The sequence below is a fragment of the Hemitrygon akajei genome, chromosome 1 (assembly GCF_048418815.1).
Source record: "Hemitrygon akajei chromosome 1, sHemAka1.3, whole genome shotgun sequence".
Lineage (NCBI taxonomy): Eukaryota > Metazoa > Chordata > Chondrichthyes > Myliobatiformes > Dasyatidae > Hemitrygon > Hemitrygon akajei.
In genome coordinates, this window is record NC_133124.1 from 99633345 (window position 1) to 99658978 (window position 25634).

The 25634-nt window shown below is 39.8% G+C and overlaps 1 protein-coding gene across 3 annotated transcripts in view; it reads right to left on the minus strand.

Annotated features, from left to right (window-relative positions):
- Positions 1-25634, minus strand: part of LOC140729044 (KH domain-containing, RNA-binding, signal transduction-associated protein 3-like) — a 210130-nt gene that overhangs the window by 126889 nt on the left and 57607 nt on the right. For all 3 annotated transcript variants that reach the window (XR_012099244.1, XR_012099240.1, XM_073048328.1), the window contains exon 3: positions 17728-17846. Coding sequence is in view for 1 of the 3 variants with exons in the window: in XM_073048328.1 (XP_072904429.1) it covers positions 17728-17846 (119 nt within the window). In the remaining 2 variants the exon portion in view is untranslated. The remainder of the gene's footprint in view (positions 1-17727; positions 17847-25634) is intronic.

Sequence of the window (25634 nt, forward strand, 5' to 3'; positions counted from 1 at the left end):
TCTCAAACTATTGATTTCTTTATAGTTGAGATGTTACTGAATAAGGAAATCTAGGATTTTAGCTAATTGTTTGGATTGCAATGAAAGATCCTCATGTGACATCTCTTTCACCTTGTCCTTAGCGGCAGACAACATTGGATAAGCTTGTGAAAATGAACAAAGCAACTTTAATTCCTCACTCCACTCAAAAAGCCCACAATATTTCCGCATGCCATTCTGAATCACCTGTCTCTGCCCTAATGTACTGTCATAGCGAGGCCTCAGTGCATAGTGAGGGCATGTAACTGAAATCTGCATCTTCAGGAAACCTGATTTCTCAGTCTACGTTAGTGATCCAGCAGTAAAATTAGCTCAACTTGTTTTCTTTTATCCCCCCTTTCCTTTCTTTTCTCTGGAAGTGATGAACATGCCTAGCCTGATCTGTTGGCCCTGTCTTCCAGCTCTGCAATTTTTAAATTCCCACATTTGTTTGGTCTTGTATTTTATTTTGATCTGATCTAGTGTTTTTTTTGTTTGTTCTACTGTTCTTAACCAATTTCTCACTTTCTAACTCCTCCCATTCACTCAATGGCCAAATAGCATTGTTTACCATTTATTCCCATGGCCACCCTAGTTTTAAATGGAAGCTCACTGCTCCCCCAACACCACATTACCTTCTCTTCAGGTTCAAAGAAATTACAACCTGAATCAGTTCGCTTTTGACAGATGTAGTTAGACCTGGTGAGTACTTCAATTTTCTAATATTGTAGTAATAAGCTAGGAAAATGCTACGTTGTTCAAGTCAGTGATGAGGCCAGTAATTGGTTTAATAGTAGAGCACTGATAAAGCTGTATGGTCCGTCTGAGACATGGTTTTTGCAGCTCTACTGACTGCAGCCCCAGTAGATACTTCTATTACATTATAGGCACAAATCTTGCAGGTAGTGGAAATGATCAGAGACAAATTTGAACTACCCAGTATTAAAATCTTCTTGTATTACAATCCTTTCCACACTTTGAAAAAGTATCTTATCATTTGCATAAGAAACCTTGAGACAACTGGGGACCATAAATGCAGCTTTTGGTAGGCTTGAGATCATATGAACCGCTGCTTGTGGTGAGAAAACATTAGATTTAAAAAGTCCGTAGGGCTTGTCGGGACTTTCTGTGGGCTTGAGATTGATGGGTAATTAAGCACTTGGCAAGGGTCAATCAAAAGAGATCAGATTTAAGCAGAGCATCCATTGTGGGAATGGCCATTGCTGTTTTGGGATAGAGTTACATTGGGGAGTTTGAGGCTTTAGCTCAAGCGAGTTTGGCAAGGAGAGGCAGAGGTTAAGGTAAATTTCTGGAATTTTTTTGTTCTTATTTCAGTTAGAGTAGTGGGAATGACAATTGGGACTAACGGAATGCCCCTTGTGGGATACAGGAAAGCCTTTGACAAGATTCCATATGGATGCTGATCCCTACAGTTGCATGGGATTCAGAGGAAGCTAGTAAGGAAACAGTGGATAATAGTTGAAGAACTGGAGACCTGTGATGGTGTAGTGCCCCAGCGTCAGTGCAGGGACCCTTATTCATTATTTATGTAAACAATGGGCGAGAGTGAGCAGCCAGAAGTCTTAGTACATATTGGCACTAATGACATTGATTGGAAAGGTGGAGGTCCTGAAGAGAGATTATAGAGAGCTAGATAGATAGCTAAAAAGCAGGACCTCCAGGGCAGCAATATCTGGATTGCTGCCCACGTCATGTGCTGGTGAGGGCAAGAGTAGGATGATCTGGTAAATGTATGTGTACCTCAGGAACTGGTGCAGGGGGCAGCGTTTCAGATTTATGGATTATTAAGATCTCTTCTGGGGAAGGTATAACCTGCACAAAAGGGACAGGATACACCTGAACCCAAGGGGGACCAATATCCTTGCAGGCAGGTTTGCAAGAGCTGTTTGGGAGGATTTAAACTAATTTGGCAAAGGGAATGGGAACTGGAGTGTTAGGGCTGAGGATGGGATGGTTGGTTTACAAACAGAGGTGATGTGTAGTGAGACTGCCAGCAAGGAGAAACTGATGATAGGACAAAATTCCAGTCAACGGGATGAGTTATGTCAAAGATGGACAAAAATCAAAAAGGATCAACAGGACTGAAGGTGTTATATTTAAATGTGCGCAGTATACAGAATAAGGTGAATGAATTTGTAGCAGTTACAGATTGGAATGTATGACGTGGGGCATCAGTGAATCATGGTTAAAAGAAGATTATAAATAGGAGCTTAACATCAAAGGCTACAACTTGTATTGAAAGGACAGGCAGGTGTGGCTTTGTTAGTAAAAAATGAAATCAAATCATTAGAAAGAGGAGAGATAGGATTGGAAAGTGTAAAATTGTGGGCAGAGCTAAGGAACTGTGAAGGTTAAAAATAGAGATACCCCCCTCCCAAACAGTAGTAAAGATATGGCACTGTTATGATAGTTATGGGGGGCAGGTTGGTGTTGGATCCCAAGAAGGGGAATTATAGAATGCCTACAAGATGGTGTTCTACAGCAGCTCATGACTGAGCCCACTAGAGCATCAGCTCTTCTGGATTGGGTGTTGTGCATTGAACTGCAATTGATTACAGGGCTTAAAGGTAAAGGATCCCTTAGGGACAAGTGATCATAATATGATTAATTCACCCTGCCATTTGAGAAGATGAAACTAAAGTCAGATGTATCAGTATTACATCTGGGGATCTTATTGAAACGTATAAAATTATAAAGGGATTCGTTTCCGATGTTGGGGAAGTCCAGAATGAGGGGTCACAGTTTAAGGATAAAGGGGAAGCCTTTTAGGACCAAGATGAGGAAAAACTTCTTCACACAGAGAGTGGTGAATCTGTGGAATTCTCTGCCACAGGAAACAGTTGAGGCCAGTTCATTGGCTATATTTAAGAGGAAGTTAGATATGGCCCTTGTGGCTAAAGGGATCAGGGGGTATGGAGAGAAAGCAGGTACAGGGTTCTGAGTTGGATGATCAGCCATGATCATACTGAATGGCGGTGCAGGCGCGAAGGGCCAAATGGCCTACTCCTGCACCTATTTTCTATGGTTCTATTACAGTGGAGTAAAGGGAGTTAGAGATATGAGAGGAGCTGGTCAAAAATGATCGGAAAGGACCACCAGCAACAATGGCTGGAATTTCTGGGAGCAATTTGTAAGGCGCAGAATATATACATCCCAAAGTAGCAGTATTCTAAAGGCAAGATGGCACAACCATGATTAACAAGAGACACCAAAACCAATATAAAAGCCAAAGAGAGGGTACATACTAGAGCAAAAAAAGAGGGAAGTTAGCAGATTGGCAAGCTTTTAAAAACCAACAGAAGGCAATTAAAAAAGTCATATAAGAAGGAAAAGATGGAATATGAAGGTAAGCTGGCCAATAATTACTAAACAGGATACTAAAAGTTTTCTTCAGATATATGAAGTGTAAAAGAAACAAGAATAGATATCAGATCACTGGAAAATGATACTGGAGAGATAATAATCGGGGGGGGGGGTGGAAGTGACTGGTGAACTGCATAAGTATTTTGTATTGGTCGTTCTGTGGAAGACACTAGCAATATGTCGGAAGTTCAAGAGTATCAGAGGGCCGAAGTGTGTGAAGCTGCCAATACCAGGAAGAAGGTTTTTGGGAAAGAAAGCTCTGAAAGGTAGATGGCATATACCCTATGGTTCTGAAAGAGGTGGATAAAGAGATAGCGGACATATTAGTAACGATCCTTCAAGAATCAATTGAGTCTGGAATGGTTCTGGTGGACTGGAAGATTACAAATGTTACTCCACTCTTCAAGACAGAGAAGCAGAAGATGGAAATTACAGGTGTCCCCCGCTTTCCGAACGTTCGCTTTACGCAACTTCGCTTTTACCAAAGACTTACATTAGTACCCGTTTTCACTAACCGAAAGAGGATTTTCACTTTTATGAAAAAAGACGCCCGCTTTAAACTTGTGTTTACCCTGAGAAAGACTACCGTGGCCGTGAAGCCTTGCGCGGGCAGTTGTGTGCACATGCGTGTACGTGTCGATTTTTTAAAAACTACAAATCAGTTTTGGCTCAATCTTCCTGATTCTGGTAAGTGAAACTATACCGCACATACATTATTTCTACTTTATATAGCTGTATTTATTGTATCATTCCTGCTTTTACTATACGGTAGTGTTATTTTAGGTTTTATGTGCTATTTGGTATGATTTGGTAGGTTATTTTTAGAGTCTGGGAACGCTCAAAAATTTTTCCCATATAAATTAATGGTAATTGCTTCTTCGCTTTACGCCATTTCGGCTTACGAACAGTTTCATAGGAACACTCTACCTTCAGATAGCGGGGGAAACCTGTATAGGGCAGTTATTCTGATCTCAGTGGTTGTTAAGATGTTGGAGCTGAAACATGAAACATTGTTGCAATAAAGCAGCATCCATCAAAGATACTCACCACCCAGGCCACTCCCTTTAGTCGCTGCTGATCCTGTTTACAGTTACTATTCTATTGATTTGCTGAGTATGCCACAGGAAAAAGATTCCCAGGGTTGTATGTGGTGACATGTATATACTCTGATAATCAATTTTACTTTGAACTTTAGGGATGTGGTTTCAGGATACATAGAGGTAAATAAAATAAGCATGATTTCCTTAAGGGAAAATCTTGCCTAACAAATCTGCTGGAATTCTTTGAAGAAATAATAAGCAACATAGACAAAGGAGAATCAGTTGATGTTATAAACTTGGACTTTTAGAAGACCTCATATGCTTAACAAGCGCCCATGGTATTGCAGGAGAGATACTAACAAGGACTGAACATTGGCTGATTGGCAGGAGGCAGAGTGGGAATAAAGGGAGCCTTTTCTGGTTGGCTTCCAGTGACTAGTGGTGTTTCACAGGGGTTGGTTCAGTTACAGGTTTGGGCAGAGAAACAGCAAATGGGGTTTAATCCAGCCAAATATGAAATGTTGCACCTTGGTAGGTCAAATATAAAGACAGTATACTGTTAAGGGCAAGACCTTAAGTGTTGATCAGCATAAGAATCTTGGGGTTCAAGTTCATAGCTCTCTGAAAGTGGGTACACAGTCTAATAGGGTGCTTAAGAAGGCATATAGCATGCTTGCCTTTATTGGTCAAAGCAATGAGTTCAAAACTCAAGGAGTTATGCGACAGTTTTATAAAACTCTAATTAAACAGCATCTGGAGTACAGTACTACACGTAGTTCTGGATACCCCATTATAGGAAGCAGAAGGGGTTTACTAGGATACCGCCTGGATTAGAAGGCAAATGCTATGATAAGAAGTTGTACAAACTTAGATTCTTTTCTCTGGAGCATCAGAGACTGAGGGGAGATCTGACAGAGAGGTTCCTAAGATTACAAGAGGTGAGATATAGATAGAGTAGACAGACATTATCTTTATGCCCAGGGTCAAAATATCTAATACCACAGAGCATGCATTTAATGTGAGAGGGCACAATTTCTTAGGGGATGTGAGGGGAAGTTGCTTTTTTTTTTGCGCAGAAAGTTGTAGGCACCTGGAATGTGCTACCTGGGGTGGTGGTAGAGATAAACATATTATTTTATTATTTTAATTTAGAGCAGAAGTTCCCAACCTGGGGTCTACAGACCCCTTGCTTAATGGTATTGGTCCACGTCATAAAAATGTTGGGAACTCCCAATTTAGAGATATTAGGGACATTTTAAGAGACATTTAGATAGGAACATGAATGAGAGCAAAATGGAAGGATATGAACACTGTAGGCATAAGGGATTTGTTTAGCTGGTCATTTAATTATTAATTTATTTGGTTTGCCTCAACATGGTGGGCTGAAGGGCCTGTTCCTGCGCTTACTATTCTGTATGTTATGTCAGTGATATTAAGCCAGATGCTGAAATGAATATGTCGGGATGAAAGGATATGGACCAGGTGCAAAAGGAAGGATTAGGCGTCATTAGCTTAATTAGCTTGGCAAAATTTCATGGGCTGAAGAACACCTTTGTTCTTTGGGTAATCCTAACTCAAATTTCCAAGCAGAAAAACAGCAGGTTCTAATCACCGAGCATTTGCAAAAGAATACTTGATGAGAGTATCCCATTCACTGATCCAAATACATAAAAGTACATACATTTTAAATTTAGATAAATGCTACTTAATATAGCACTGAAACAATTAGTTAAATCTTAAACATTTCAGATTAGAACCTACAAACACAAAACGATGTAATAGCATGCTGAAAATATTCAGCACATCTGGTAGAACAGATAAATATAAAAATATGCAGCAATTAATTCCCTAAAGAAAGAAATGTCAAGTAGTTAAGAAACCATTGAATTAATATGTTGCTGCAAGGATCCAGTCTAAAACATAACTCTTCACAAGTTCCTCTTAGTTCTAACTCTTCAGAGACATACTGACAAAATGCATTTGATTTCAAGAATAGAAACCCATGCAATTCAGTTAATGTAAATTAAAAACTGCTAAGGGGGTAAACTACAGCAGAGTCAATAGATTAAAAATACAAAATCTACCTTATGTTTATGTTTCACTCTAATGTCATTAGCCTTGCACTTTCTCCCCCTCCCCCCAAACCCATAGTGCTTGTCAATCCTGCAAGACAGCCTGCCTGAAGAATCCAAGTTGAGTGTAAAATAACAAAAGGCAAACTCACTATCTCTTGCAATTGTCCCTTCCTTGTAACTTCCCTTGGCCTACGAAAGAAAATCCTGCAGCCTTACAGCTATGGTCTTCAATGCATCCCCGAGTCCTGTCACTAGCATCAATAGCTCTAATACACGTAGCCAATATAACCAAAGGTGCTACAATACCTACAGTTCTTTCATTCTTGCTTAATGGATTGTCTGTAGCAAAACACAATATTCAATCAATATTAAAATCATGTAAGAGTGATCCATATTTCAGTTTCTCTTGCCTGCTTTATACCATATTCCTTATTATCATTACCTGATGCTGACCTAAAGTTTTGAAAGTTGCAACCGATTTAAAACCCATATTCAAGAGAATTCCAGACTTCTTTAAACCTGTGTGTAAAAGTAGTCATCCTAATTTCCCAGTGTGGCCTCCTCGACATCATTGTGGCCTAATATAGATTGGGGGACTGCTTTGTCAAGCACCTTCACTCCATGCACAACAGGAGGGATTTCCTGAAGACCAACCATTTTAATTCCACTCTCCATTCCCGTATGTCAATCCATGGCTTCTTCTAATGCCAGGATGAGGCCACTCTCAGGTTGGAGGAGCAACATATCAAATTCCATTGGAGTAGCATCCAATCTGAGTGCCTGAACATCAATGTCTACAACTTACAGTAATTTCTTGCCCCTCCACATTCTCTATTTTGTCTCTCCCGTTACTCCTCTTCTGTAACCTGCCTATCATCCATCTGTAGTGCCCCCTCCCTTTTTCTCCATCACCTACTCGCCTCTCCCAACAGATTCCCTCTTCTTACTTCATCCTCTCCCCCACCCACTCCACTGTCACCTATAATCTCTTAGCTTGCATTCCTTCACCTCCACCCACCACCTTATTTTGGCTTCTTCCCTCTTCCTTTCCAGTCCTGACGAAGGGTCTCAGCTCAAAACATCAAATGCTTATTCCCTGACTTGCCTGAGTTCCTCCAGCAATTTGTATATGTTGGTCCTGATTTTACTGCCTTATAGGCTGGTTTTAATCTAATACTTCTGTTTTCTTGTTCTGGTTTCCCCACCTGATTAACTAGAATTTCTGAATTATTTTAATATTTAATCAACCATTCTCAGTACTTTCTGTTCAAATTAAAATAAATTATATGTTCTACACTTCTTTTATACATTTTTGGGGGATTTAGATGTCACTGGTAAGTCAATATTAACTGCCCATTCCTAACTGTCTTTGAGAGATTGTGAAGAGCTGTTTGCTGGAACAACGAATTTTTGTTTATGTGGGTCTCTCCAGAAGTTATACCAGTTATGATGATGCATCACTGATCTCTTTCCAATCAAGGATGGGTTAACATTTGGAGGGCAACTGCAGAGGAAGTTGTGGCCCAACTCAGATTGCCAGTGTTCTTCTTCATGGTAGACTGTTGAGTTTGTGAAGTGCTGTTGAAGTAACTTGAGCAATGAATTTCCTCATAGATAGGCAGAAGGCTTTGGGTAATCACTTGCTACATAATACCCAGCCTCTGATTTGGATTAGTACTTTCAGTATGTACACAGCTGATTCAATTGAGTTTCTGGTCGACAGTGATTCTGAGGATTTTGATGGTGGAAATGTCACTAAATGCCAGGGACTGATGGCAAGACTTTTGCTTAATGGAGCTGGACATTGCCTAGCATGTTTTTGCATAAATAAATGTCAATGATCAACCTGTGTACGAATATTGTCTAGGTCTTGAATGCTGGTATGGACTAATTCATTTTGGGTCCTGTTGTATTAGCTTATTACTCTAGAGAAAAATGAAACATTACGTATTCAGAGAGTAGCCGCATTTTGACATTTTTGACGGAAAGCAAGTTTGATGAAGCAGCTGAAGAGAACTGGGCCCCAAAACCTCCTGGGCTGGGCTGATTGAACAGGGAAAGCGATCACAAACATCTTCTTTTGTAAACACAAAAGATTTTGCAGATGCTGAAAATCTTGAGCACAATGCACAAAATAAATACTGGAGGAACTCTGCAAGTCAGGCAGCATATATAGAGGGAAATAAACTGTTAATGTTTCAGTCAAGATCCCTTTCAGGACTTTGAAATTTTGGGCCAAAACCCTTCATCTTTTGTGTGGCATCACTTCAACCAAGTGTTTGCTCCTTGACAGCTACCAACTTTGACTTAACCAGAGATCTTTAATGCAATCAGAGTCAGCTAATTTCTGGAATCCAGCTCTTTGATTCATGGTTATATGAAGGCTGACAAAACCCATTTTGCATCAGTAAACAAGAAGCAGTTAATAGAATTGTAGACAAAGTCTTTATCATCTTGCTGATGGGGTAATAATTACCTGGACCGAAATCCAAAAGATGAACTGAATTGGCTAAAAACTGGGTTGTGATGGTAGAAAACTCAGGAGAAAACAGAGACAGAGATTATCCATTAATTTCTCTTGGCTGCATTAAACTGGGCCTCACTACTGTTGAAGATGGTGATGTTCTTGGAGTATCCTCTTCGGCTGTGTAACTGTCCATCACCATTCAGGACTGTAGATCTTTGATCTAACCCATTAGTTGCAAGAACACTATATTCTATTTACTATAAGCTGATTTTGAATTTTAAATGAGGTCATATTACAACATCACTAAACCAATATTTTTTAATGTAAGCCTACTCCCTGCATACCATCTGCAGACCTCACAGAACCAGGGTGGATCTCCTGCCTTAATAACAATTGATTATTATTATATTTTTATAAATGATCTGGATGAGGAAGTGGAGGGATGAGTTATTAAATTTGCTGATGACAAAGGATAGGGGGTGTTGTAGATAGTGTGGAGGTCTGCCAGCGGGACCTTGATAGGATGCAAAACTGGGCTGAGAAGTGGCAGATGGAGTTCAACCCAGGTAAGTGTGAGATGGTTCATTTTGGTAGGTCAAATATGATGGCAGAATATAGTATTAATGCTAAGACTCTTAGCAGTGTGGAGGATCAGAGTCCATTGGACACTCAAAGCTGCTACGCAGGTTGACTCTATGGTTAAGAAGGCATACGATGCACTGGCCTTCTTCAATTGTAGGACTGAGTTTAGGAGCCAAGCGGTAATGTTACAGCTATACAAGACCCTGGACAGAACCCACTTGGAGTACTGTGCTCAATTCTGGTCGCCTCGCTACAGGAAGGACGTGGAAACCATGGAAAGGGTGCAGAGGAGATTTACAAGGATGTTCCCTGGATTGGGGGGCATACCATATGTGAATAGGTTGATTGAACTCTGCCTTTTCTTCTTGGAGCGATGGAGGAGGAGAGGTGACCTGATAGAGGTGTACGTACATGATGATGAGAGGTATTGATTATGTGGAGTTAGCATACAGGGAGAAGATGCAGCGGCTAACGGACTGGTGCAGAGCCAACAACCTCTCCCTGAATGTTAACAAAGAGATGGTTGTTGACTTCAGGAGGGCACGGAGCGACTACTTTCCACTGAACATCGACGGCTCCTCGGTAGAGATCATTAAAAGCACCAAATTTCTTGGAGTTCACCTAGCTGAGAATCTCACCTGGTCCCTCAACACCAGCTCCATAACAAAGAAAGCCCAGCAGCATCTCTACTTTCTGCGAAGGCTGAGTAAAGTCCATCTCCCACTCCCCATCCTCACCACATTCTACAGAGGTTGTATTGAGAGCATCCTGAGCAGCTGCATCACTACCTGGTTCAGAAATTGCACCATCTCAAATTGGAAGACCCTGCAACGGATAGTGAGGTCAGCTAAGATCATCGGGGTCTCTCTTCCCGCCATTACAGACACTTACACTACACGCTGCATTATGAAGGACCACACGCACCCCTCATACAAACTCTTCTACCTCCTGCCATCTGGGAAAAGGCACCAAGACATTCGGGCTCTCACGACCAGACTATGTAACAGTTTCTTCGCCCAAGCCATCAGACTCCTCAATACCCAGAGCCTGGACTGACACCAACTTACTGCCCTCTACTGTGCCTATTGTCTTGTTTATTATTTATTGTAATGCCTGCACTGTTTTGTGCACTTTATGCAGTCCTGGGTAGGTCTGTAGTCTAGTGTAATTTTTCTCTGTGTTTTTTTTTTTACATAGTTCAGTGTAGCTTTTCAGTACCATGTAGCACCATGGTCCTGAAAAACATTGTCTCATTTTTACTGTGTACTGTGCCAGCAGTTATGGTCGAAATAACAAGAAAAAGTGACTTGACTTGACTTGGGATAGTCAGAGGCTTTTTCCCAGGGCTGAAATGGCTAGCACCAGAGGGCACAGTTCTAAGGTGCTTGGAAGTAGGTACAAAAGAGATGTCAGGGGTAAGATTTTTTAATGTGTTTTTAAAAAAAATGTGAGTGCGTGGAATGGGCTGCTGGCAACAGCTGTGGAGGCAGATACGATCGGGTCTTTTAACAGACTCCTGAATAGGTACATGGAGCTTAGAAAATTAGAGGGCTATGGGTAACCCTAGGTAATTTCTAAGGTAAGGACATGCTCAGCCCAGCTTAGTGGACTGAATGGCCTGTATTGTGATGTAGGTTTTCTATGTTCTAGATCAGGGATATACCTGGGCCAAGGTTTCTAATTATGGAGGTGTGCAGTTCTGCTTTATGCCTCATGAATGCCCAGTTTTCAGTTGCCACATCTGTTCAGAGTCTTTCCCATTTAGCACAATTGTGGTACCACAAAAGAAGATGAAGGCTAGACGGCCGTGAAGAGGGTAACTGTCTCTTCACTTGTAATCATTTCTAACACAATGGAAAGGTGCATGTATCAAAGGTTAAGATTGTATAGACAAGGTCAAGTTGAATTATGCCTCATATCAGTTCATCCACTACCTGTGCAGACCTGGTCTGGAAATCATGACCTACAGAATTTTGGCTGCTGCTTATTAGTGCTGCCCATCTTACTGATAGAGACTGAAGACCCCAACCCAGAACCCTTTCTACTTTCAGCGTTTCTTCCAAATGCCATTGAAAATGAGAGAAGTACAAATTCATTAGTTGAGGGAGGCTAGTAGATATTACTAGTAGATAGTTTCCTTGCTCATAGCCTGATGTCAATGTGGAGGACTGCAAGGGCTCATATACCATTTCTAGGTCTGTCTCATTATTATTTTTTTTATTGCATACAGACCATCAGGGAAGAAAAAGAAGCTGTTATCACTAGCACTTAATGGTTACCACCACTAAATCATCATCCATAAATGCACTGACTCTTTATTTAAATGAACTAAAGCTAGTTAGGTTGTATTCAGATGCACAAAGTTGCTACAAAAGCAAAAATTATTTTCTGGGAATTAGAATTGGTGATCCTTTTGCTTTAATTGATGACATTTTTATTTATGCAGGACATAAAATAATAAAAGCCTATTGTTTTGCCCCAAAATATTTTTCCCAGAGCCATCTTTAAAAGTAGAAAACTTTATAAGCCCATCTTTTTTTAATTTTATATTTTGAGTATTTCAGCAATACGGGGGGGAAAAATCTAGGCTGATGCTTTCATTTTGTACTGCCTGAGATACAATTTTCAGATAAAATTAAGCGGAATCCTTTACACCCTCTCAGACAAACTTAAAACATTTCAATGGATAGCAGCAGAGTTCTATCCAGTGTAAAGTGATATATTTATCTTTCAACCAAATTCAGGAAAACATCTAGCTACCACATTTCTATTTTGGCTTTCTGTGGTGTTTCCCACATAATAAAAGCCTCAAAAATGAACATTTTTCTTAGGAGTCTTTACATGTTCCAGAATTGTCATTGTTAATATTGGAGATCAAGAATGCTAGGTTTTAAAGTTTTGAAATGTTAAGATTTGAATCCCTGTCCTCTTCCTGCTCTTGATGGGTATGAGAGTTTGAAAATTTACGTTACATCATTTAAACTAAATAACTTGAAACACTTTCCCCCAAAATACAGAAAAAATCATTAAGGTCTTCGAACGAAATATAGTCAATCAAGAATTTAATGCAGTCAAATTTGGTCCATCCCCCACAGCAATAAAATTCACTTGCAAATAAAGCTCAAGTATTCTACAGTCGGCCCTCCTTATCCATAAGTTCTGCATGCGCAAATTCAACCAACCTTGAATCAAGAAAACCCGGAAGTGCTCTTCCAGCACTTGTTGTTCGAGCATGTACAGACTTTTTTCCTTTGTCATTATTCCCTAAACAATGCAGTATAACAACTAGTTTACTTATAGTACCTAATACAATGTAAATGCTATGTAATCTGGAAATGATTTAAAGTATACGGGAGGATGTGTGTAGGTTACCGTGGATCGGGATCGAAAAAAAAAATTGGAAGTTCTGTTACTAAGTAAGTCGGAACAGGTACATCTGGTATTATTTAGCAACAGTTCGTCAAACGTTTGTCTTAGTATATATTTTACCTTTCTATGCATATAAAACACTTAAGAACGTATGTTTCAGCACTGGGCTCGGGAAGTTCCCGACTTCGATCCAGTGACAGACAGCTTCTGAGCACGCTCTCCTTCCGTGCCTGGTTGATGTGGAGGATCAAAAATCCAAAACCCAATAATTAAACCACTGTGTTGCTTAGTAATAATTGTAGCTATCATCGGGCCAGGGTCTTTCTCACTTTATCCTTTAAAATTGTTCCAATTGTTGACTGACTGTAGCTTAACGCTATTCCAATGACCGATGGCATTTCACCTCTTTCTGATCGCTTTATTATTTCCACTTTATTTTCAATTGTGATCGTGATTATTCTCGTGAACAGAAACACTGTGGATTCAGAACCCGACCGCCAAATCCTAATGTCCATCGCACTGAGACGGGTTAAATAAGGTCTGGGGTTCCGCTGGGTCCTCAGGTCCACCGCATTCAGACAGGTTGAATAAGGGACTTGAGCATCCGCGTTTTTTGGTATCCGTGAGGGGTCCCAGAACCAATCCCTTGCGGATAAGGAGGGGTGATTGTACTTACAAGGGCAAGAGTCAAGATCAACGAGTGCCAAATTGGGCATAAAACTGGGGGAATTAAAATGGGTTGAGTGGTTGGATATTCCCATATTAATAATTTGTACATTTAATTGGGGATCCTGAGAAAAGAAACAAAGGAGAAACGGAGGATCATAGGCTGGGATGGAGATGAACATGTTCTTCCAACAGACAGGAAGATTGGAGTGGGGATGTAGGAATACTTAGAATGGAGTTTCAGGAGTGCAGCTCTACACCGTAATGGGAGCCCATGGTACAGGAAGGAGGGGAATTATTGATTTGAAGAAACAAAGATGTTGTATGAGTAAGAAGAATACCATTAGGAACTTTTAGGATAACATAACTCTGGCTCCACCATAACATTAAAAAGTAGTAAGATGCAAGCAATTCAAAAAAGATGGTGTGTCAGGGTCACAAGAGGGACAAGATGACTCATGATAGGAAATGCAAGTTATCCTAACATTAGTCGGGAAATTACTGGAATCCATGATGAACAATGTAACAAAAGAATACCTTGAAAAGAAAATAGTCGGAGAATAGTCGAATGAACTATTCTTTGAGGATATGACTAGTACTAGTAGAATGGACAAAGGGGGGCCAAATGGATGGGGTACATCCTTGTGGGCCGAAGGGCCTGTATTGTACTGTAGGTTTTTTTCTGTAATTTCTAGAAGGCTTTTGATTTCAACAAGTTAGCATGAAAGGAATTGGGGTCAATGTGTTTACCAGAAAAGGGAATTCATTCATGTACTAAATCAAATGGTTGTAGTGGTGGGGGGTGGGGTGGAAATAAATAGATCCTACACACATATAGCCTCTGATGGGATACAACAGGGACTAGTACCCACAAAGATATTTGTCCTCTAGATTAATAATTTGTCTTTGGAAATAAAATATCATATTTCCAATTTTACAGGTGATATTAAATTAAATAATATGGAACACGATGTAAACAGGCCTCAGGAAACATGAACAATTTGAGTTCATGGAAGAGAACGTAACCAAAGTTCATCTACATTTAATGCACAAAACAAGTTTATCTATTTATTTTTTAAACACAGTAAGAATCTGAGTAACATTAATGATTTGCTTAAGAGCACACTTGGGTACTTTAAGTTATGAGACCCAAAGTGTGGGTACAACCACGAACTTGGGAAGCAAATTGTACATTCGCTTATATTACAAGAGAACTTCACTACGTCAATAAGGAAATATAAAGAGTCCAGGTGAAACACAGCTGCAGTAAGGATACAGCTACCACAGATAGAACACAGTGAAGATTCATTAGACCAGTTCTAATGTGTCTGGTTTATCACATGAGGAGATATTAAGCATATTAGATGATATTCAAGGAACTTGAAAAATTTTATTGAACATTCTTACTTGAATTGGCAGGCTGGAATGTTCTCTTAGCAAGGAGTCCAGAATTTGAAGTCAGCCTCAAAATAAGGAATAGACTTTAAGAGGAAAAGAAATTTCTTCACTCAAGAAAGTGGCAAATCTTTTGAATTCTCTACACGAGAAATGTAGAAGCTAAACTTTAAGGAAACCAGAGGACATGGAATATTCAGGAAAGTAGCACTTTCACCTTAATACTAGAGGAGTGACCAAATGGGCTACTCCTACTCTATTCCTTGTGCTCACATGCACTCAGTTACAGTCTCATGATCTGTTAAAGAAATGGAACAAACACAAATCTTCAACTGCATACAGCTGTGGAAAAAAACACATCTGATTTTAAATGCACTCTAAGGTTTCAGTACACCTTAAAGTCACAGAGATGTGTTTAACTCTTTGCCAAGAGGTAAACACATCAAACATCAACATAATCTCTCCATCAAAATCAAGTTATTGGCAATTGTTCTTCTAATAACTAGAATAAAGCAACAAAAGCATTACCGCTCCCCCCAAATTCAAGTGCAATACTGTTCTAACATAGCACATCCTTTCCAACAAATTGCTTAGTTTCACACCATTTAGTTACAGCTATTTCTGCTGTTTGAGATTTTATACACTTGCAGAAAATGATTACATTGTAATCTTAGCATTCAAATTAGAATTTGCAACTGAAAGTATTGATTCTTAATCATAATAGAAATCAAAAGTAGTAAATCAAACTAATGGTCAGATAGTTCTGGTCTACCAGGGAAGATTTTTATTTCCAACTGGCAGAACTCCTGTTTGAAGCACAATGAACTAATCAAGACTTGACACAAATGTAACCAGGGCCTTGTATTCAGTAAGTGGTATGATTTTTGAAAGTAAAATTCCTAAACAAAAAGCTTAAAACCATTGTAAATTATGTTGTCTACTGTCCAATCAAAAAACTGGGAAGAAACAATATGAAGTATTAAAAACAATGTTTGCCATCTGTTTCAATGACTTGGATGATAATGTGATAAAATTGGATCAGTAAATTTGCAGATGACACCAAGATTTTGGGGGGGGGGGGGGTAATGGACAGTGAAGGCAGCTAAAGCTTGCAGTAAGATCTGGGCCCACTAGAACAAGAGGCCAAAAAATGGCAGATGGAGTTTAATGCAGAGAAGTGTGAGTTGTTGCTCATTGGGAGGACAACCAGGGTAGAACTTGAACAGTGAACTGAGGAGTGCAATAGCACAGAGGAATCTGGGAATATAGATCCACAATTCCCTGAAAGTGACGTTATGGGTAGTTAGGATCGTAACAAGAGTTTTTAGTACACTGGCCTTCATAAATCAAAGTACCAGTACAGGTATTGACATGTTATGTTGAAGCTGTATAATATGCTGGTGAGGCTTAATTTAGAATATTATGTGCAGTTCTGGTCAACTATCTACAGGAAAGATATCAGTAAGATTGAAAGAACATTGAGAAAATTTACAAGGACGTTGGCAGGATTTGAGGGCCTGAGATATAGAGAAAGGTTGAATCGTTTCGGACTTCATTCCCCAGAGCATAAGAGAATGAAGAGAGATTTGATTGAGGTATACAAATTATGAGGGGTGCAGATTGGGTAAATACAAGCAGACTATTTTCACTGTGGTTGGGTGAGACTGGAACTAGAGGTCATGGGCTAAGGGTGAAGAAACAGGAGGAGGATCTTCACTCAGAGGGTGGCGAGTGTGGAATGAGCTGCCAGAGCAAGTGGTGGATGTAAATTCGATTTCAGCATTTAAGAGAAGTTTGGATAAGTACATAGATGGGAGGGGTACAGAGGTGCAAGTTGATGATCCTGGGCAGAATAAAAGTTTGGTACAGACTAGATGATCTAGTTTTGGTAATGTAGTGCTCTATGACACTATAACAATATGAAACAAATCAAAAACTAAAGCCCTGTAAATACCTTCATAAATCACAACAATATGCAAGTTGCACAACCAAAAATGAAAAGAATCAATTTGCTTACAGGTTTACCCTGCTATCTTAGAGCATTCCTATGAAACCTTTTGTAAGCCGAAATAGCATAAAGCAAAGAAGCAATTACCATTTATATGCCTTTTCCCAGATGGCAGGAGGTAGAAAAACTTTTGAGTGTTCCCAGACCCAAAAAATAGCCTACCAAATAGCACATAAAACCTAAAATAACACTAATATATAGTAAAAGCAGGAATGATATGATATGATAAATACACAGCCTATAGTTGAAATAATGTATGTTCGGTGTAGTTTCACTTAACAGAATCCGGAAGATTTAGCCAAAACCAATTTGTTAAAAAATCGGCACGTATACGCATGCGCACACACCTGCCCGCGTAAGGCTTCACGGTCATGGTAGTCTTTTTCTGGGTAAAAAAGTTTAAAGTGGTCGCCTTTTTTCATAAAAACAAAAATCCTCTTTGGATTTCTTTCGATTAGCAAAAACAGGTACTAATGTAGGTCTTTCGTAAAAGCGAAGTAGCGTAAAGCAAACTTTCTTAAAGCGGAGGACACCTTTACTCCTATGCAACACTTACAACACGCTCCAGCGTGATGTACGTGTTGCTTTGACCCCAGCATCTATACTTTTGTGTTTACCTGTACCCTATGTTTCATTATCTACAGTATAGTCTTTAAACTATTTAGTGGAATTCAAACCAAAATCTTTTTCCCCCCCAGAAATGAATGTAATCTAGTTGCTTACCTTTGGAAATTGTTTAACAGGAATTAACACCTTTTGAGCGAGCTTCATGTTTTTGTTACTGACAACATCCACAAACTTCTCCTCATCACTTCCTTCTCCTGCCTCTATTTTTGTTATCTCTGCAAGATAAAAGTATCAATGATTACAGACATCTCCCAATTTTTAATAGAAAATCCATTCATTATCCCTGCATTTGTGTAAACAATTATATAAATGAACCTGCATTTCTATCCTAGATATTCAAACCCTCTTGATTGGTTTCAACTTTCCTAGAATGAGTCCAACTGTAATCCAGCTGCTAAATTATTTGCTTTCAAGGCAAACTGTTAACAAATATTATCGGCCATCAAATTCCATACAATGTGAATTTACAACCATTTGCATTTGTAGCATATACATTCAGTGGCTACTTTATTAGGTATGCCTGCTCATTAATACAAATATCTAACGAGCTAATCATGCGGCAGCAACTCAATACATAAGAGCAAGCAGACGTGCTCAAAAGGTTTAATTTTTTAGACCAAACATCAGAATGGGGAAGAAATGTGATCTAAGTGACTTTGACCATAGAATAATAGTTGTTGCCAGACAGGGAGCTTACAGAGAAACAAAAAAACATCCAGTAAGCAGCAGTTCTGTGGGCAAAGATGCCTTGATGATGTGAGAGGTCAGAAGAGAATGGCCAGACTGGTTCAAGATGCCAGGAAGGTGACAATAACTCAAATAATTATGTGTTACTACAGTGGTGTGCAGAAGAGCAGCTGAATGCTAAACATATCTAACACTGAAGTGGAAGGGCTACAGCAACAGATGACAATGAACATATAGTTGGTGGCCTCTTTATTAGGTACATGTGGTACCTAATAAAAGTAGACGCTGGATATATTTATGAAAAATATCACTTGGCTTACAAATTATTTTCTAATTATCTCCAAGCAGTCGTGTTAGATAATTGAACTATTAACCTCCACAATCACTACCAGCACAGATGCACAAAGCTGTGCACTTAGCCACTTGCTCTACTCCCTTTATACCAAGTATAGTACCTATGCAATACTTAAGTTTGCTGACAACACCACTGTTGCTCGCCAAATCAATGATGCTGAAGAAGAGGGAGACTGAAAATCTAGCTGAATAGTGCCACACCAACCTGTCACTCAACGTCAGCAAAACTGGAGCTGATTATTGACTACAGCAGGAGGAAACCAGAGGTCCAAGGGCCAGTCCTCATCAGTGGGTCAGAGGTAGAAAGCATCAGTAACATTAAATTCCTCGATATTATAATTTCAGAGAATCTGCCCTGGGTCCAATACATATGTGCCTTTACAAAGAAGGTACAGCAGCACCTCTTTAGTGGAAGTTTGCGAAAATTCAGCATACCACCGAAAACTTTCAACAAACTTCTATAAGTGCACGGTGCAGGGTATCTTCACTGGTTACATCATGGCCTAAATATGGAAACACCAATGCCCAGTAACAAAAATGTTTAAAGAAAGGAGTGGATACAGCCCACTCCATCACAGGCAAAGCCCTCCCCCACCATTGAGCACATCTACAAGGAACACTGTTGCAGAAAAGGAGCATACCTGAAGGACCCCACCAGCCAGGCTATGCTTGCATCTCGCTGCTATCAGGAAGGAGGTACATGAACCAAAGGACTCAGACCACCAGACTAAAGAACCATTATTATTCCTCAAACATTAGACTCCTGAACCAGAATGAGGTTAACTTCACTCACCGCAACAATAAACTGATTTCATGCCGATGGACTCAGTTTCAAGGACTCAACTTATGTTCTTAAAGTTTATTACTTATTTTATTTATTATTTTGTCCTTTTTCTTTTATTATTTGCACAGATAGTTTTTTTTGCATATTGGTTGCTTGTCTGTCTTTGTGTGCAACTTTTCCCATTTCTTCTAATTTGTTTCTTAGTATTTACTGTGTATTTATGTGCACTTTTTACTGCACATAAACAGCTCCTCCATGGAGAGTTAGGAGCACCAGGTTACAAAAATTGAGGACTACTGAGAGGATCATCAGGCTCTCTCCCCCATCCATCCAGATACTTATCAAGAGTGCAGAGCCCTTAGTATTGTTAAGGATCCCTCCCATCTGTCCCACAATCCCTCTGAACCGCTTACCATCATGCAGGATGTACCATAGCATTAGGACAAGGTAATTATTAGAATGGGAAACAGCTTCTTTCCCCAAGTCATGAGACTACTATGTTGCCATCGGAGCGAGTCCAGAGGAGGTTCATAAGGTTGATTCTGGGAACAAAGGAGACTAACATTTGATGAGCATTTGGCAGCTTTTGAGCCTGTACTCACTGGAATTTAGATGAATGTGGGGGGATCTTACTGAAACCCACTAAATGTGGAAAAGGGCAGACAAGGTGGATGTAGAGAGTATGTTTCCTATGGTGGGGGTATCCAGAACTAGAGGCACAGCCTCAAAATTGAGGGGCGACCTTTTAGAACAGAGGTGAGGAGGATTTTTTTTAGCCAGAGAATAGTGAATCTGTGGATTGCTCTGCCACAGACTGCAGTGGAGGCGAAGGCCATGGGTATATTGAGGAAGTTGATGGGTCAGAGCATCAAAAGATACGATGAGAAGGCAGGTATATGTGGTTATGTGGGATCCGGCATCAGCCATGATGGAATGGTGGAGCAGATCTGATGGGATGAATGGCCTAATTCTGCTCTTATGGTCTTACTGAACTTGCTGCTACACCCAAATCTTAACACTTAGGATATGCCGGTAGTGTGGTACTGTTTAGTTTTTAAATTTGTGTCATAAATCTACCTTGTGCCAAATGTCAATCTTCAAGAATACATTTTATTATTTGTTAATTTATTTTTGGTACTATTACTTTATGTTGTGAGTTATGTACTATGTTGTGCACCTTGGTCCAGAGGAACATTGTTTTCTTTGATGATATACATGCACACAGTTGAATGACAATAAATTTGAATGCCCACAAAAAAATGAATCTCAGGGTAGTATATGGTGACATTTGTACTATGTCACTAGTTAATGTTTAAAGTAAGTTTATTAATTGAACAGAGAAAGCAAAAACAATAGTACAAAAAATTACAAGTCTAATCTTAGCACAAAAGCAGAAAGTGCCAGTAGGTCCAAGAGCACCAGAGTGAAGAAAATGTTCTAGATTCAAAATCTTTTGTCAGAACCAGCAATCTAGTGAACCACATTCCTCGTTCCATAAATGCTACCCAATCTGTCTAGCGTTTACAGCATTTTTGCTTTTGATTCCAATTTCCAGCATCTCCATTTTATTTTGATTTTTAGTATAATCTCAGAGGATAAATACTTTTACTGAAGCATACTGACAGACAATTGTCAATTAGAAGCATGAAGGTCATGTAATGAGGCGAGCTAGATTTGGGTATAACTGCATAAATGAGGGCATCATAGGTGATTACGTAGAATACAAGACTTGTATCAAGCCTTCACGTGGCATACTCGAAAACTAACAACCTATAAATTTTAAAAGGAAGAGATTAATTGGATTTGTGACAAATGATAATGGCAGCTGATATTTAAGCAGAAGACCAACTCCAGGGAGGTATTGCAAAAATCAGTTCAATGTATCTTGATTTATGTGATACAAATTAATGAATTAGCTTGCAGTGAAGCAAGATAAGCATTATACAAAAACAAGTATATGGTTGATAGGGAATACATTATTATCAGACTGCATGGAAGTATCAATGTACTGTCTAACTGGGCAGAAAAGTGGCATAAGACACTGTTGGGAAGTACAGGTAACAAAATAATGATGAGAGGCGGGAGTGGGAGATTCATCTTCAGGATGGCTGCCAGTGCCTAGCGGAGTACTGCAGGAGTCAGGATTGGAAACATAACTTAGTTACTTTATATATTAATGACCTGGATGAAGGAAACGTGGCCAAGTTTGCAAACAGTACGAAGATGGGTGAAGAGACAGGTAATGTCGCAGAAGGAGTAGTCTGCTGAAGGATTTGGGCAATTGGGAGATTGAGTAGGAAAGTGAGAGATACACTTTGGCAGGAATATAGATGTGGACTATTTTCTAAATAGAGAGAAAACTTGGAAATCATTGGTGCAAAAGGATTTGGAAGTCCTAGTTCAGAATTTTCTTCAGGTTAACTTGCAGGTTGAGTTGACAGAATGTAATCAGTCAAAACATTACAGTAAACTTAAAAAACCGCAGATACTAGAAACCTAAAGTAAAGAGTTATGCAATGTTAGCAGTAATTTCAGAGGAGTAAAATGCAAAAATAAAGATATACTACAGAGGCTTTATAAGGTGCCGTTAAGATCGCATATGGGAATATTATGACTAATTTTGGGACTTGTATCCAAAGAAAGATTTACTGCCTTAGAGAGAATCCAAAGTTCAAAGTAAGTTTATTATCAAAGTACATAAATGACACTACATAGAAGCCCGAGATTCATTTTCTTGCAGGCATACTCCACCCATAACAGAATCAATGGAAGACCACACCAACAGGGCAGACAACCAGTGTGCAAAAAACAAACAAAAAAAAAATAATAAATAGACAACAAGAGATGAAGAGTCCTTGCAAGTGAGTCCATAGGTTTTGGGAGGAGCTCAGTGATGAAGTGAAGATGAATGAAGTTATCCTCTTTGGTCATTTATGCCTGATGGTTGAAGGGTAATAACTGTTCTTCAACATGGTGGTGCGAATCCTGTGGCTCCTGTATCTTCTTCCTGATGGTAGCAGTGAGAAGAGAGCATGACCTGGGTCAAGGGGGTCCCTTATGATGGATGCTGCTTTCCTGTGACAAAACTCTGCAAATGTGTTCAATGGTAGGGAGGGTATTACCCATGATGGACTTTTTGTAGGATTTTCTATGCAAGAACATTGTGTTTCCATACCAGGCTGTGTTGAAGCCAATCAATCAATATACTCTCCAATACACATATACATTAGTTTGTCAAAGCTTTAGCTATCATGCCAAACCTTCACAAACTTCTAAGGAAGTAGAGGCACTGTCAGGCTTTCTTCATAATTGCACTCCCATACTTGGCCGAGGATAGATCCCCCGAAATGATAACATCAAGAAATTTACACAGTTGCTGATAGTCTTCATCTCTGATTTTCCCAATGAGGACTGGCTCATGCACCTTTGGGTTCCTCCTCCTGAAGACAAATCAGTTCCTTAGTCTTGCAGACATTAAGAGTTTGTTTCTGTGGCACCACTCAGCCAGACTTTCAATCTTCCTCCTATATGATGACTAATCACCTTTAAGTTTGCTGATAACACCACTGTCGTAAGCCAAATCAAATATGGCATTGGAGTTATGCTTAGCCACACAGTCATAAGTACAGGTGGCCCCCATTTTTCGAACGTTCACTTTATGATGCCTCGCTGTTACGAAAGACCTACATTAATTACCAGTTTTGCTAACAGAAGTGTTTCACTTTTATGAAAAAAGGCAGCGCGCACCCCGAGCCCCAAACTGCTTTCTAGCCGCCATAGCTTAAACACATGCTTGTGAACATCTGTGCTTTATCTCGATTTATTTTGAGCATCCATTAGCAAGATGAGTTCTAAGGTATTGGAAAAGCCTAAAAGAGCTCGTAAAACTAGACATAATTAAGCATTTCAATCATGGTGAACGAAGTAGGGACACTGTCTGAACGTTGAACATGCCTGCCTCCACCATTCATATTATTGACACGCAGAGAGAAAGAATCTTGAAAGCTGCCGATGGTTGGTTCTGCTCATAGCAAAGTGGTCTCTTTTAGTCGGCTTCCAATAATGGATAAAATGGAAAGTCTATTGCTTGAGTGGATTGATGGGTGTACAAAGCATGGTGTTCCGTTATCTTATACTTAAGGAGAAATCAGTCTTTTTAATAAGCTGAAACAAAAAGTACTGGATGATGGTGATGGAAGTGTTGTGAAAGTGGAATTTAAAAGTAGTCATGGGTGGTTTGATTGGTTTCTGAGGCGAGGGTATCTTCATAGCTTGAGGTTTACTGGAGAGTGTGCTTCGGCTGATACTGAAGCTGCCAGAAAGTTCCCAGCAGAACTGAAGAAAATAATTACAGAAGGCGGTTATTCGTATAAGCAAATGTTTAACTGTGACGAAACTGCAATTTAATGGAAAAAATTGCCTAGCAAGACATTTATTTCAATAGAAGAAACTGACAGATGAAGAGCTGATGCAATTGCAAGAGGAAAGGATAACAATCGAAACTGAACGCATTAGCGAATAGCCTGAAAGTCGTCCAGGAACTGAATGTGAAGCAACTGTGTGAGATTTTCGCTGCCATTGACAACGCTGCAATGATTGCAGAAAAGTACGACTTTAATTTTGAAAGGATATGTAGGTTCAGGGCATATTTGCAGGATGGTTTGAGTGATTACAAAGAACTGTATGATAGAAAAATGGGTGAGGCTAAGCAGTCAAGCATACTGTCATTTTTCAAGCCTTCCACATCAGCCACAGCAGACGACGAACCTCCATCTTCAACATCAAGGCAGGCAGACATAGAAGACATTAGTGACCTGCTTGCCCTAATGGACAAACGACGATGAGATGACACACTAGTCTCCTGTACCTCCCACCACCCCAACCTCCGACAACTCAGCCTAAAACACCATCAGTGTGTTCGCTATCTTTCCAATTCCAGTAAGTGAAACTGCACAGTACATACATTATTTCCAGTTTATATAGGCTGTGTATTTCTATGTGTTATTTGGTATGATTTGGCAGCTTCACAGCTTAAAGATTACTGGAGAGAGTGCTTCCGCTGAGAGAGCATCTGCTACACTAGTAGCGCTACATAGTGAGATTTTCGCTACGCTAGACAGTGCTGCAATGATTGCAGAAAAGTATTCCTACTTTATATAGGCTGTGTATTTATCAGATCATTCCTTCTTTTACTATATGTTACTGTTATTTTAGGTTTTGTGTGTTATTTGGCATGATTTTGTAGGTTATCTTTTGGGTCTGGGAACGCTTCTTCTCATATAAATAATAATTCTCACATAAATAAATTGTAATTGCTTATTCACTTCACGACATTCAGGCTTACGAACTGTTTCATAGGAACGCTCTACGGGGAAACCTGTATAAAGTGTATGGAGCAGGGGGCTGAGCACATAGCCTTGTGGTGCAACTGTTCTGATCGAAATTGTGGATATGTTGTTTGCAATCCAAACTGACAGGGTTCTGCAAGTGAGGAAATTGCAGATCCAACTGCACAAGCAGGGATTGAGCCAAAGGTCTTGAAGCTTATTGATTAATCTTGAGGGAATAATAGTATTGAATGCCAAGCTGTAGTTGATGTATACTGGAGAGTGTGCTTCGGCTGATACTGAAATGTTGCAACTCTACAAATCTCTGGTGAGACCGCTCTTAGAGTATTGTGTTCAATTCTGGTTACCTCATTATAGGAAGGATGTGGAAGCTATGGAGAGGGTGCAGAGGAGATTTACCAGGATGTTGCCTGGTTTGGAGAACAAGTTATATGAAGCAAAGTTAGCAGAGCTGAGACTTTTGTCTTTGGAGCGCAGAAGAATGAGAGGGGACTTGATAGAGGTCTACAAGATTATGAGAGGCATAGATAGGGTGGATAATCAGTACCTGTTCCCCAGGACACCAATAGCAAACACCAGAGGGCATATGTACAAAATTATGGGAGGGAAGTTTAGGGGAGACATCAGGGGTAAGTTTTTTTTAAAAAACACAGAGGGTTGTGAGTGACTGGATTGACTTGCCAGGGATGGTGGTGGAGACTAAAACATTAGGGGTATTTAAGAGCCTCTTGGACAGGCACATGGATGAAAGAAAAATGGAGGGTTATGGGGTAGTGTAGGTTTAGTACTTTTTTTAAAGGATTATATGGGTCGGCACAACATGGAGGGCT